We start from the raw sequence: 15,360 nt of genomic DNA, 5'->3' as shown, positions 1-15,360 counted from the left end.
GTCTATGTGTTATGAATGGGCTTAAGAAGTTTGTAGGTCAACGAACATTTAGAGAATAGCTAACCAGGTTTTTAAGACATTTCCATTCTAACCAGGACTCATACAGCATCAACAGTGGTGAGTTACATGGGATCTATGGAATGGGCACACGGTCAGGGTGGGATGGACAGCTGAAGCTCGGGAAGGTTACTAGAAGAGCCCCTGGTCACACTTACCCGTGTAGTCATGAGCTGCACCTCCAGGTCTGACACACTGCTGCTTGAGGACTCCATCAACATGCACACCTCATTACACCTGCCAAGAAAAGTGTTAGATAGATGTACAACATAGACAACCTGACATGGTCAACACCATTCTCTTCCCACAGAGGTTACTTGTCATATCTTCCTACGAACCTCTGTTCTAATACGGCCATATTTCTCGGTTCTCATAAAATAACCTAGTGTTAAAAATGGCAGCAGATTTATCTCCCTTTTTCTGTCCGATCAGAACACGTGTTACATTGACCTAGATTCAACTTGAGAAATGCAAGCAATGTGAAGAAACAAATGACATGACTGAGTTCTGTCTAGAAGAAACATTTGAGTAGGGCCCTAGGGAAGTTTTCACAATGCATCCAGAAATTACTGAGATCTTGCGAACGATCACTTTTGAAACAAGGTCGCTGATTGCACTACTAAATCTGATTGCTTCCAATCACGAGTCCGGAACACTCGCACCATGAAAGGGTCATATTAGAACAGAGGTTACGCAGGAAGATATGACAAGTAACCACTGTGGGAAGAGAATGGGTCAACACCAGAAACTAGTTTATTTACAAGGGGTTCTGCCTACCTGTTGATGAGAGTGAGGAAGTTGGTGTCGGAGGACACTGCCTCAGCTGTCCGTGTCCTCAATGCTTCAAAGTGCAGGATGCCTTGACACAGGGAGACGACCTCACTCACCATCTTGCTCTCAGTCTGAAACACAAAACACCACTACTACATCCAAATAAAAGTACCAAAACCAAGAACACAATTTTACAAGAAACACCATAGTTATGAGTTACCCCCTACTCACATGCATTTCCTACAGTGCTGTACATGTTACTGGTATCATCAGCCATCATCTTACCTAAATGTATCCTCTCAGCTCAACATATACCTTACCTCTCTGAGCCCAAAATGGTAAGTCAGCTTTCCTAAACATGACTCTTAACACCAATTTCTATACTTTAAGTGTTATTTCTACAATCTTAGCTTAGCTTGACAAATGACTAATTGTTGCAGACTGCTTCACAGTAAGTAACATTTACTCAAAAGAAAAGCACATTACTCAAAGAGTTTGTCACCTTTACTTTCTGATGCATGGATGGCCATCTGACAATATTCCTGTTTCATAGCCACACAATCATGTCTACTGGCACAGTGACTAAACATGATACTTCTAACTTCTACTGATATTTTCCTGTTGACTGAACTTCATACCCCAAGTGATATCAGTTTTCCTGTTGGTATTTTCCTGCTGACAAAACACAATGCTTCATTCCCCAAGTGATATTTTCCTGTTGACTGAACAGAATGCTTCATACCAAGAATAATATTTTCCTGTGGACATATCACAATGCTTCACACCTCAAGTGGTATTTTCCTGTTGCCTAAACATAATGAGTCATACCTCAAGCAATAATTTCCTGCTGACTAAACGCAATGAGTCATACCTAAAGTGGTACTTTCCAGCTGACTTAACACAATGCTTCATGCCTCAAGTGGCATTTTACTGCTGACTAAACCAATAGCTTCAAACCTCAAGTGGTATTTTCCTGTTGACTTATCCTGATGCTTCAAACCCCAAGTGGTATTTCCCTTTCATAATGTTTCATACCTCAAGTGATAATTTCCTGCGATTGCTGGCTTCCTCAAACTGCTGGAGGACAAAGTTGAGAGTTGGGTTGGCACCTGCGGCCCAGCGTAGTCTCTGTGAGATGCTAGCCTCAAGCTGACTGTAACGGTCTTCACATCCAGCAATCACACCCTCCTGACTCAACAGGGACTGCATGCCCTGAACACACATAACACAGCCATGTAAGTAGGTCCTCACACCCCTGCATCCTCCTCATTCAACAATCTGCCAACAATCTTATCATAGTGCTACTACACATGTATAGGTATGTTAAGCTTGAATAAGTAGCAGAAAATATGCACCTTGGATTTGATATATTACGTGAGGATAATGTTTTCAGTTTACAGTAATAAAATCAGCTAACAAATTAAAGTACATTTGGAAGACCACATTTCTAAGAATATTCACAAAAAATGTCAACTCACCTTTCGCATTTCGGACATAACAGTGGCTCTAACTGGCAGTGCAAACTGATTTGGGTGGCGGCCGGCTTGTGAGAACAGGTCCTCGTGCAACCACTGAAATCTGGCAACCTGAGGTTGACAGCGCTGCAAGGTCGTCTTTATCAGGCTGATGTTGTTGTCCAAACGTCTGGAAGCAGAACCATTCACTCTATTTGCATACCAATTTGATCAATGGTACCAGATTGGCCCAAGTCAAGCATCTTGGTGACTTCAGCGATTTCAAACACTGACCCTTTAATCGATCCCCTGGATTTTCACTCTCAAAAGTTAAAAAAGTAGAAATTTCTACTGGACAAAAATGGTCAAAGACTCAAAGACATACTGAGAAATTGAGCAGGGACCTTAAATATTACTTGTCTACAGGAAAATGTTACAATGCAAATGGAAGAAAATTCAAGCACCAGGTAAAGTTACTGGATACAGTGAAACTGGATGAACCTTCCAGAAAACCACTGCAACAGGCGTTGTGTTGTGGCAGTAGTAACAGGTGCAAGGAACTCACCTGGCCAGATCATGTTTCCTCCATGACGAGTCCTGAGCCCCTGTCAGGGATGTGGCTTGTGTCAGGTGGACATGCTGGAACTGAGAGTTCCTCAAGCACTGGTCCACCGCTTTCTTGCACAAGTCATCCAGTGGCACCTTCGACTCAGCCCCGACATCCTTCAGCTCTATCTCCGCAGTGACATTTACACCCAGCGTGTCCACAAACACACAGATGATGTAGCCCAGGATTTGAGAGGGAAAGCCAATCACCTGGGAAACATTGTACATTTGAATGACATTTATCAGAAGCAAAGATAATAAGAGAAGACGTGACCATACTTAACTACATAATACCACCATCATTCGTAAGCAAATCAGAATAGTCAACACACTGCTGTTAAGAGCCTGGGACAGTGGGGTAGCCACATGGTTAACACGCTGGCTCATCCAGTTCGATTCTCCACACCATTACAATGCGTGAAGCTATTTTCTGGTGTCCCTGGCTCTGACATTGCTGCAATAATGCTGAATGCAACATAAACCTGAACTCACTCATTCAAGAACCTACCTGCTTTCTCACATAGTCTGCAATGAATTTCTTGATAGGTTTGGCCATCTGCTCATCATCATAGCAAACTCCTCCATCAAGACCTGCAACACAAAGAAAGATGTAACAGACACAGCTTTGATGAAGATTTGTTGCCATCCGTAACTTGTACCAATGTTCTTGTTGGATTATGATAGAATAGACGTAGGTTTGATGCAGTGACCTTACAAAACATTCACTCCCAGCTTTGAATTCAGCGAAAGAAAATATGCCCAGGTTCCACAATGAGTTCAGAATCACATGATTTGGGTTGATCAATCAGAGGCAGCTCAGCTGCTTTGACAAACAAATCATTGCAGTAGCTGAAGTATATAGATGAGTCTTCTTTCTCAGCCACTGTCACAAGTACATCAAAAAACATTAAGCACACAGATGAATGGTGTGACATCATGGGCAATGAACCAAAGTTTCTTCAGGCATGACCACATTATGCTGGATGCCAGGTTCAAAGTTGCTGTGCTACAAACATTCAATGCCTGTAAACGGTTCGACTGAAGCACTGGGGTTAAAGAAAGAATTGCTGGAGCACATACAGCACATCTGTTCTTAAAGATGGTTGTCTGCTACTCAAATCTACAACCAACTCAAAACATTTGACTGCTGTTTCACTCACTATAACCACACAAAACAATTCAGGTTCTATTTTGTATTGGGTATATTGATATAAACTTTTTTTGCTTTCAATGTAGAGCTGAGTTACTTGTACATTTAAGTGTGCTAAATTAAACATTTGAAATCTCATGCTGCACATTTCTTTCCAAAATTCAATTCAGTTCAGGGAGATTCAGCTCTACACGCTCTACACTGAAGACATGGTTAGTTTATCTCCTCATAAATATCAAATTCCTCATACACTATATGATAAGGGACCTTAGAAACAGGCTAGCCATCCTTGAAATGTCCATAGCTATACAAACTTCTTAAGCCCATTCTTAACCAAATGGCTACAATCGAAGTCAAGAATTCCTAGCACTACGAACGTTTCAAGAATAAAGGCCCTGGGCCCCCTTTCACAAAGCACTAAGGTGATCTTAAATCACTATGGTAGCCTTAGTCCAGTGTTTTAAGAATGGGAGTTCAGCTTAACTTTAATAAGGGTGACTTCGTAAATGGAGCCATAGGTCAGATATTATTCCTGGTCATCTGGCTGGCAAGGTTTACAGAAGCAAATGTTACACATGATGTGTGGTGTCAACTCACCCTGCAGGGCAGCAGCAAACTGGGTGCCCATGTGGAAGAAGTCCTGCATGGCCTGGAGTCTCTTCAGGAAGAACAGACTGGACAACAAACCTCGAGTGCTGCTGGTGAAGGAGGACAGCTGAAAAAGAATGAAGGTCAGAAAGGAGATAAAATGAAGTTCAGAATGGAAGTCATGATGGAGGTCAGAACAGAGGTCTGAATGAAAGTCTTATTAGAGGTCAGGGTTTATGTCCAAATGAAAGTCAGATTAAAGGTCAGGGTTGATGTATGAATGAAAGATTAGAGGTCAGTATCGATGTTAGAATGCAAGTCAGATGATTCAAGGTGAGAGTGGATGGCCAAATGAAAGTCAGATTAGAGGTCAGAGAGGAGAAAATCAGACATATGCTTTTGACAACAGTACCAAACCATGAAGAGCAAACATTTTCTCAGCTACACAAAACTGGACTACTAGCATGATAGCCACTTTTCTTTTGAAGGAAAGAGCTAAAGAAAATCCCCACGGGAAAATTAAGCTACTACATAAAGCCCCTCTGTTTCAGCATCAGTGTTCCTGTACCTGCATGGACTTTGCTTCCTTGACAACATCCACCTTCCTCCAGACGTCTGGCACCTGCACTGAATCAATGGCCTCCAACATGCTGGCAAATTCATTCTCCAGTCGTGTGAACAAACCATTGAATCCCATGAGCAGCATCTGCCCTGGGGTGAGGTCACCAGATTCGTGGTCGGTGCCTTGGAGCAGCTTGTTGAAATCAACCTGCATCTTCCTCACCATCATCATACATTCCATCGAATCATTCTGGAATGTTGTGTTGAGAATCGGTCAGAATTTCAAGATAACAGATCCATGGTTAATCACAAATGAAGTAGGTTTATAGTATCCTTTCTCTGTGTCCTTCAAGCCAGCAACACAATTTAATGATTAACATAAGGAAAAACTAAGGCTTCAAGGTTCCACTGCATAAATAACCTTTGCACTACAAATAATGGCCGACCTTTAGAATACAGCACCACAAACTTAAAGACACATCATAACACTATTCTACGTAATTGCAGGAGATTTTGTTCAAAAACATCTTCTCGAAACTATGCCCTATGACGCCGGCATAGCAACAAGGTCGTCAAGCTCAGCAAGTGCACATTTGCTCAGCTCACTGATGTTTCATCTCTACCAGCCATGACACTGCAGAAATCCAATGATGTTGCGAGTTTCCAGTTGTAGTTCACCAGCGCATGCACATTTTTTTGCAAGCACCAGTTTTAATTTTTTTTTTTTTTTTTTTTTGACTAATTTGCTCATATTTCTTTGTATTAAGAGGTGCAGAGGTGTTATATTTTGTGTATTTATTTCGTATATTTAAAATTTGAGTAAGAATGCCTTACACTGATCACATTTTGCCATATTCTATTAATCGCAGTTTTGGTCAATATAGATAATCTAAATATATTATATATTTTGGTTTCAAGCGTAACTATTTGGATCAAATGAATTATAAATGTAAACTAACATACATATATATCTTAGTCATTCAGTAATTTGCACCATTACAAGGAAGTTTATTCGTATCTATGTTTCAAAGTGGTAAAAATGCATTACACTGGACAATTCAGCCATTTTCGTGCCAGTTCGGTCAACGTATTCTATTTATTAGAATTATTTCAAGGGTTAGGGTTTAGAGTTAGGGACTGGGACACATGAATACCATTTGTTTTCCTATAGCATTTTCAACACTTTGTTCACACAAAACATGGGAGACCAAAAACGTAAAAAGTTAAATAAACGATAAAATGTTTTAATGTAGAAATTTTGGGCTAATGGAAATTGGCCTCGAACTTGCACTCCAGCCATTTTCACCTCTAGATCTACATATTTTCAGTAGTGATTCGAAGTGTAACTCATCCCCCTGCCGTCACTAGACATACCCACGCCTCACTCATTCCTTAGCACGATCCACATTATCCTTACTGTGTTCCCTACAACACTTTTCTGTCACAAAAGCACCCAATGATTTTTATGCAAGCACGTCATTCATCAATGCATGCATCGTGATACCGACATCTGACGCCTGAGGTCCACAACCATTTTCAGTCCAAATAACATTGGCTCATTCCACACAACATGCTATCTTGTAGATTACGGAATAGGACGATTGTGTCAAATGGTATCGGGGCCATTCGGCAAACGTCAGTAGATTGAAAGCATGAGACACCAAGTCTACCCGTAACATTCCTAATTGTCCGTAACCTATTCGACTCTTTCCATTCATTTTCATGACGTCACAGGAATGACTAGCTAAATTTGCACACTGTGCAACAATATGGACGTAGCTCAGTTGGTTAGCTGTCAGGCTAACAATCCATAGGTCGTGGGTTCGCGTCTGACGGGTTCTCACAAACTGGTTGCCTTTCTCAGAGATATGTGACCTAGTACTGAGAACGTCCTTACCAGAGACTGTGGTGCTGAATTTTAAAGGTGCTACAAATAATGATAGCGCACCAATTACCATGACCTGAATTTAAAGTATGAGAGGTTAGCACAGAGATTGCTTTGTTGTCAAGTATACACATTGTCTTTTACTGTAATGCCCCAATACACTCATGACAATGTAACAAAATAACTGGAAATGCAATCAATCACAGATTTCACAGTGACTTCCGCATTTGGAAATGCAATTAGGCAACTGGAACAACCACTAGGGCGACAAACAAAACATTTCAATTTACACTACAGCGTTTATCAATCATTAGCAGAGGCTAGATAGTACAAGAATCAATTTCATCTTTGGTAAACTAACTACAGATAAGGCAAACTGGTCATAACAGCTGATGATTTCAGAAGAAATAAGGTTTCATACCTCTATTCCCATGACAGCATTCCTATGCAGCACTTCAAGCTGAGCGACAAGGGCGTCTAGTGGCTGCTTGAGATCAGAGATCATGTTCTCGAGGTGAGACAGCAGAGAGAGGAGACTGGCATCCTGTGCCTGAATCAGCTTCAGGGTCTCCGGCAGGATAATGGTGCGGAAGTTGATGTTCAAGTCCTGCAACAAAACATCAGGGTAAAAAACAACCAGCAGAGACCAACAGAAACCAGCAGAGACTGGAAGGAGGTGCCGTTCATATTGTCTCAAAAAATACTGTTCTGTTTAATATGAACTACTCGTCTGACATCAGTTGTTGACAAGCAGAGGTCAAATAGGTGGTGCCAAAGCTCAAATATGGACAGTAATAGGAAGGAAATAATCTCCTTACTGGTTTTATTACTTTACAAGTATTTTCACTGGAATTCACCAAAATCGAAATACAAGCTAATTCAATACATACTAGTCCAGCTGTCCCAAAGGTACGTATATTGAAATATTTGCACAAGAACTGTGTGATTAAGTGTAGTGACACATACTGCAGCTTGAATAAGTATTGTGACATGTATTGTGCAATGAGGTGGGCATACAATGATCTGATAGTCAATCGTCATAAGCTGTGTTACCTGGAGGGCCACATATGCACTGTGAGTGGAAGTCAGTGCATGGTGCAGCTCTCTGAAGTTCTCCACATCCCCAGCCTGAATCATACAAACAACCTCACATGTATTGTGTTGTCATAGCATTGTGACATCATGGGCAGGGTTAACAGTTATTATTCAATTCTTCCATGATGGTCTGGCCAGAACAAGCCCTGAAAACATTGCACTCAAGAATAAAGAGAATATGTAACCTGAAAAATCTCTATGTTTATAGAAACAAATGTCTGCGAGAAACCCAAAAGATGTCACTCAACTTCTGCAAAAATTCGCACAGCACACAAACTTAATGCCCCAAATCCAGGACATCATACTGACCATGGTGTTGTTTTTCAGAGTGTCGAGGAACATGTTGACATTGCCACTCATGCTGGACAACTCATCAAGGAACCAGTCCCCATCCCGCGACGTCAGGTCCATCAGGCGGTCCCCAGCACCTGGAGAACACAGCCAGCAGATGAAACTACAAGCATCATCAATAATTATTACACATCCATGCAAACTTAGGATAGTAATACACAGGTGCAATACGGATGACATGGTCAAATTCCATATTGCACCCCACAGATTCCGTATTGAACCGCTGCCGGTTCTACTTTCTCCAAAGCTCATCAAAAAAGATTAATGCAAGTTCAAAAATGCTTCCGTGAAAGATCAAGACGCCAACAGTACTTTATCTGACGATAATAATCTCTATTTGCATTGCGTCACAATGCCTTGACTGAAACGTTGGCAAAGTTTACATTCTAACAATGCAATCATGGAATGTCGTTTGACTAGTCGGCTTCATCTGTATGTACTGATTTAAATCTATGTTGGTTGTAGAAATGTGATGTTCATATTGCCCCATATGGTTTACATTAATCACAGATGTAATAAAAATAATTTGGAGAAGTTATTTAACCTGACTGTAAACCGTCAACAAACTGTTCGTCATCATTTTGTGTGGTAACATTCATCTTACTGTAAAGCAGCAAGACATGTCAAAGGAACAGCGCATCAGAGAGCCCTGTGCAAGGATTCTTACTTTACGTCACCAACATCGTCGCTTGTTTGCTGCCTTAGATTAATTGAAATTATCCTTAGAAAGTAATAAATTTGGAATCTTAGTAAAGATGTCAAGTTCACTCTACCCCTTTGTGTTTTATAACATCAAAGCACTTTGACTACTGCCCTCATGCTTTAATTATAATAGTTCAGGGCAAAACTATACTTTATTACAAAACATATTGGGGTAAAGTGAACTTTATTTCCTAGATATGAAGGTATATAATAAATAAAGAACATCATACTAGTGCATTTGGATGTTTCGTATTGAACGATAAGATGTCAGTGGAGCAGGAAACAATGTTCTATGTATGTACATAAGACTGGAGAAGGTGGATGTGATGAAGCATGGATGGACGTGCCCTGGATGCCTGTACTGCTGCTTGTCCTTTGAGCAGATATAACACTGTTACACACTACAGTGAGAAAAGGTTTCAGGGAAGCCAAATTGACAGCTAAGATCATTGTCAGCTTTCTCTAATTCCATTACTCTAAGCAACAGTGGAAGACTGATGTCCTTCACATACCTGACTGCAAGCAGAGTGTTTAAAAAATGGGTGTCATATTAACTGACTTGGGTTTTACATCATCTTCAACAACACTCCAGTGAAGTCATGGTGAGTCAACCTTATTATGAAATCTCCCCACTACGATCACAGATGTAATAAAAATAATTTGGAGAAGTTATTTAACCTGACTGTAAACCGTCAACAAACTGTTCGTCATCATTTTGTGTGGTAACATTCATCTTACTGTAAAGCAGCAAGACATGTCAAAGGAACAGCGCATCAGAGAGCCCTGTGCAAGGATTCTTACTTTACGTCACCAACATCGTCGCTTGTTTGCTGCCTTAGATTAATTGAAATTATCATTAGAAAGTAATAAATTTGGAATCTTAGTAAAGATGTCAAGTTCACTCTACCCCTTTGTGTTTTATAACATCAAAGTCATGGTGTGTCAACCTTATTATGAAATCTCCCCACTACGATCACAGCTGTATTTACACAGCAAAATTACAGGAACTTGGACAATAGATCTGTATGTATAAAGTGTGTGTTACCCGAGGCTGCCCCCTCCATCATGATGTAACGCTTGTTGAGAGAGCAGAGGGCAGACACAATCACACAGATCAGGCTTGTCACTCCGCACATGCCACTGTCTGTAACACATTACAAACAGATCAACATTTACACATAAACATATAAAAACTCCTGAAGAAAATGGAATAGGCAGAGTGAATTGGGGTCAATACCTCTTTGAAAAGTTACAAATATGATCAGCAGTTATCAGCATAAAACAGGAAAGCCCTATATTCAGTAAAACTGAAAAGTATGGCCCTGACATGACATGGGAGGCAACACTACAAAGCAATCTGCAGCAGTGTAACTAAAGAACCTTCCCCATACATCAACAAAACCGAAACAGAAGAACACTGAAACATTTCCATGTAGAATAACTATCATATCCAACTGCTGCAAGGATGGCATTGGTTGCCTTCGTAACTGTCCTGATGAACTGCACGACACCACATCCATAGAGGATTCCACTGACAACACACAGATCCATGTTCTCACCTTGCACAAAGGCCTGTATTGCTCTCTCAGACTCATGGTACTGTATCTCCAGGATGTGTGTCTCCAGCGACTCCTGGGACCGACGCTCCAGCAGCTGGAGCAACAATGTAACAGTTAGACCACAAGTCACGTCAACATCCAGCCTCACCACACCATACAGTCACTGATGCTGCATCGTTTGTCACAGCTCTATAACGGCATGCATTTCACAAACCTCGAGACATCAAATCTTACAAGTTTTGTTTAATCAAGCAGCTTTTCAAAATAACAGTCTTGATGATAATGGAATTTATTAGCCTTAAGATAAATTTGTCAAATTCTGATTGATTACTAACAAAAGCATACCAAACCACATAGAGTCACATAGAGACCAAATCAGTCATGTGAGACAATCCAACCAGTTGTATGAATGAAATTGACCTTAGATGGACTGTGGCTGCCAAACGGTTGATGGCTTCAAAATTTTAGAGGTGGCGTATACAATTATGAGTATACACAGAGTAATAACATTGTTGCCATAATTTTTTGTGTGTCATAAATACATAAAAACAATAAAATGTTTCAGTATTTCAGTTGTCATTAAGAAAACCTCAAATTTGATCATATTTATCATAAACTAAACTATCCCGAGTTATCTCACTTTATCATAGTTCGTGACTAAACGTTTTGCCCCTGATTCTGTCAAAGGGTGAATGTTGGTGCATAAAAATAGCTAAATCAAAAGATCTTAAGGGTAATAAATTCATCACACAGTGTTTCGAAAGAATGTACAGGACCGTAAGACCCTTGTAAATTTCGTATTTCCATTTCACAGTCCTGTACACCATTTCAAAACCTGGTGTAACTAATAATGTGGTGTCTTGCAACTGTTTGAGATACTACACATACTACACATATAACTGAGTTACTGTTGTACCTTCAGTATCTTGGCATTGGTTTCAGTGTTGATGTTCTGTAGTCGAGTCTCTGTTGTCATGACAACTTGTGTCTTGGAGCCGGGTGCTGTAGATCCTGGTCCAAACAGGTCATGATACCTCGAGGTTATCTGCTCACACCTGACACAAACATAAAGGTGATGGTATATATGAAATGTCACTGTCATAACTGTAAACATAGCATAAGAATATGAATGTTTGGGTGTTGGTACTTAGTTTGGTGTCAATCGCTATCACTCAGACAGTTTTTTATACTGAACTAGCCCCGCCTTGCCTCACCTCACCTCTCCAAGCAGCACTGAACATCTTGAAATACACTGACTCTACCATGCATAGTGTTGTTGGCAAATTTCCATTTGGTCTTTAAAAATCTTTTTTTCGGACTATAGATACATTATGGTGAGATTCACAGCAGTATGAGTGCCAGGCACTACCAACAAAGTATGTGTTCAGAGCAGACGAAAACAGATTGGGTGGCCACAGTGTATAAAACTTTGTCATCACATAACAATGTGTCATCATACCATTGCTAAATTATAGCTTGTAAATATATTGAGATCTTGTGAGAGTGACACTTCATTCAAGATGGCCGCACCTAGCCAGTAAATGCCATCAGAATATCACCAAGGTGACCTCTGTGCAGGTAATTGATGTTCTTTATGATCATGTGTGATGTAACTGATTCAGGCTGTAATGGGAAAGGCCACCCAATATTAGGAAAGATCACCTGGCTACTGTACACTGCTGTATGTGCTCATGTCTGGATGACACTGACTCTAAACACCAGCTTCTAATTCTGGTCTAAAACCAAGAGGGAATGGGTTATTATTCAAACTATAAGGCCTAGATCCATTTCAAGGTGATGTAATACAGCTGGAATATAGCCTACATAGCACAAAACATCAGACAACAGTTCATCCTCAAAGTCTGTTTGACCAAAATAACAAGACACACGAAGAGCCTACAACTTCACTGAACTGCGGGCAAGCTGTGCTAGTGCTTTGAAAGGAGGAACTCTCTGAGTCTATGTTGTTAGTATCATGAAGTAATCCTAACATGATGAGTGTCAACTCACTTGTGTGTGGTGAAGTCACACACCAGTTCCTGCAGCCACCACAGATAGTGAGACGTCCTTGCCTCGTCAGCAAATATGGCTCCAAACTGAAACATTTAAAAAAAACTCTGTAACCTCCTTTGTCAATGAGAGTCAGAATGTGACTTGTTCATACAAGCAACCAATTATGATGACACTGACACTTCAGATAACTTCACCAAATAGTCTACACCAATGTGACAAAAGCCCATGTTTCTCACCTGTGACACAATGGTGCTGTAGCTGTGCAGGACCTCAAACACGCTGTGTAGCAGTGATCGTCGCTGTTGCAGGTGACCACTCATCTCCGTTTCCAGCTGTTCACACTGAAACACACAGGACAGTGTCAACAGCATTGTTCATGCTGATGTAGTGAAGAGCGGTGGGTAGCATATAGGAGATGCCTGTAGTATAGAGACCACTGAGTAACATGGTGCAGATGTTGATCCAAAAAACAACCTATGTGGTAATCTTGGGGCCTGTTTTTAAGTGAGAAACAACAGATCCCTTTAAAGTCCCTTGTTTTCAGTGACCACTAATTACAACGTGAGGACAAAGTGAACATCCGTGCATCATGACTACCAGGATAGAAACATTTATACCAGCTACAAACTGGACTGACATCCTCAGTGAGAGGGTTGGATAACATGACACTTTTCACTTACCACCTACAATACCTTCGCAAGGAACAAGATCAGCTTTATTTGTCATACATCTCTGTTTACCAGAATCCCAGGCTGTTGTCAAGGCAACATATAACACTTCAACCATTTAACAAGCCTCCTGCACCACCAACTTACCTGTCCCATGATCTGACTCTGACCCACTCCCTGGAGGAACTAAGTGGCTCCTGCACCACCAACTTACCTGTCCCACGATCTGACTCTGACCCGCTCCCTGGAGGAACTCAGTGGCAGTAGAAAAGCTGGGTGTTCCAAGGTCCAGGGGCTTGGCCACCTCAGAACACATCTTCTGGAACACTGACCCCTGCATGGTCTCTAGGCAGTGCTGTCATGTAGAAACAAACCCAATGAAAAACACAGCAATCCCACACAATACACTGATCCTACAAGAGGGTAGTGGTGGACAGACTGAGCAGTAAACAAGATTCAGTCCAAAATACTTGCAACACATGTAAGTTAGGTTTGATGCAAGTTTTCAGCAAAACTCAAGCTAGTGTATGATATGAATGACTTTGTCCCTCACATGCTGAGTCTAACCTGTGACATATGACTGCAATATTCCTACGAGAGTCACAGAAGCCTCTTCATCTATGCATATACTATACAGTCATACTGATTTAACATTTGTTAATAATAGAATAGAAAACACTTAATCAACATCAATGACCCCAGAGCAGTGTAATTAATAGATGCACAGGTGCCTTTACAAAACAACCTTAGCGCTAAGACTACCTTAGTCTTTGATAAGGTATGGGAGTTACAGTCACGTTAGCACCAAGATAGCTTTGTACAAAGGCTAGATTCTAAATTTAGTTGCAGTTGATTCCAACACTACAGAATGTACATTAATGACTGTCCACTTCAACATTCTCACCTTGTGCATCTTCTGCCAGTGACTGAACTCGTTGATCTTCTCCTCCACAGCCTTGTAGGCGGAGTCCTTGGCTGCCTTGACCACTGAGTACTCTGCATACCTTTCCTGCAGGGAGTAAAGGGCGTGTGCGGCATCACGCTGCGCCTCCAGCAACAGCTGCTTTACCTCCTTCATCCCATCCATGTCTGTCAGGTGGGACAGGTGGCGCTCGCACATCTGTATCCATGACAATTCCACTTCCCTCAGCTCAGGCACAGCAGTCAGTATGTCTTCTCTGAAAACCAAGGTTATTGTGAAAATGAAATATATCAAAACAAGCCTCATAGTTGGAACATTTGCACATTTATAAAATAGGCAATTTCTTAATATTCCGAATTTATTCACATATTCCATACTCAAACAAAACATCTACGCAAGGTGATGATGATTGTCAAAGTTACTGGCCAGAATAACAATCAATTATTCCATTTATTTTATCTATACCCGAAAGGTTTGTTACATTCTCGCTACCTGTTTTTGGTCCAGGCGGCTTTCATCTCCATCACCCTTATAGCAAACATGCTACAGGTGATCTCACGCTCCATCTCCTTCTTGCTCTTTTTCTTCTCCCCTGCTCCAGTCGTTGTGGTCATCCCACCTCCGTAGAAGGCCCCTGTGTAGCCGCCCTCATTCCCTGTGGTCCAGTCCACCAAGGGGTCATACACAAAGGCTTCCAACAGGGTCAGCAAAGTCTCTCGGCCTTTACGCATCGTCTTCATCACATGCTCGCTTGCTGTGCGGAAAGTCCCCTGAAATGCAAAAATAACCAAGTCAAGACAAAGAATCGTGTAAATCACTGGTGGAAAATATATAGGAAACAGGCAGTCACTGTTGACAGGTTGTGGAAAGTTTGATTTTGGTTCATGTCACATGAACACTCAAATACAACAAACTTCGCAGAAAATACTTCAAGAACTTTGTGGCATCCACTGCACATGCAGAAACAAGAATTCTCAA

The 15,360-nt window shown here is 41.1% G+C and overlaps 1 protein-coding gene across 1 annotated transcript in view; it reads right to left on the bottom strand.

The window, feature by feature from the left end:
• LOC137285022 (serine/threonine-protein kinase SMG1-like) overlaps positions 1 to 15,360 on the bottom strand; it is an 89,226-nt gene that overhangs the window by 7,979 nt on the left and 65,887 nt on the right. The window contains exons 48-66 of the mRNA XM_067817188.1: positions 14,875 to 15,152; positions 14,365 to 14,638; positions 13,675 to 13,815; positions 13,029 to 13,133; positions 12,790 to 12,875; positions 11,696 to 11,834; positions 10,780 to 10,873; positions 10,266 to 10,364; positions 8,477 to 8,595; positions 8,126 to 8,200; positions 7,494 to 7,679; positions 5,195 to 5,437; positions 4,636 to 4,753; positions 3,397 to 3,479; positions 2,848 to 3,098; positions 2,307 to 2,472; positions 1,864 to 2,040; positions 835 to 959; positions 216 to 294 (exon numbers count right to left, since the gene is read on the bottom strand). Coding sequence (XP_067673289.1) covers positions 216 to 294; positions 835 to 959; positions 1,864 to 2,040; positions 2,307 to 2,472; positions 2,848 to 3,098; positions 3,397 to 3,479; positions 4,636 to 4,753; positions 5,195 to 5,437; positions 7,494 to 7,679; positions 8,126 to 8,200; positions 8,477 to 8,595; positions 10,266 to 10,364; positions 10,780 to 10,873; positions 11,696 to 11,834; positions 12,790 to 12,875; positions 13,029 to 13,133; positions 13,675 to 13,815; positions 14,365 to 14,638; positions 14,875 to 15,152 — 2,838 coding nt within the window. The remainder of the gene's footprint in view (positions 1 to 215; positions 295 to 834; positions 960 to 1,863; positions 2,041 to 2,306; positions 2,473 to 2,847; positions 3,099 to 3,396; positions 3,480 to 4,635; positions 4,754 to 5,194; positions 5,438 to 7,493; positions 7,680 to 8,125; positions 8,201 to 8,476; positions 8,596 to 10,265; positions 10,365 to 10,779; positions 10,874 to 11,695; positions 11,835 to 12,789; positions 12,876 to 13,028; positions 13,134 to 13,674; positions 13,816 to 14,364; positions 14,639 to 14,874; positions 15,153 to 15,360) is intronic.

This window comes from Haliotis asinina, chromosome 5, assembly GCF_037392515.1.
Source record: "Haliotis asinina isolate JCU_RB_2024 chromosome 5, JCU_Hal_asi_v2, whole genome shotgun sequence".
Classification (NCBI taxonomy): Eukaryota; Metazoa; Mollusca; class Gastropoda; order Lepetellida; family Haliotidae; genus Haliotis; species Haliotis asinina.
The sequence above is the reverse complement of the archived record's forward strand: the minus strand, read 5'-3'. Positions and strand labels throughout refer to the sequence as shown.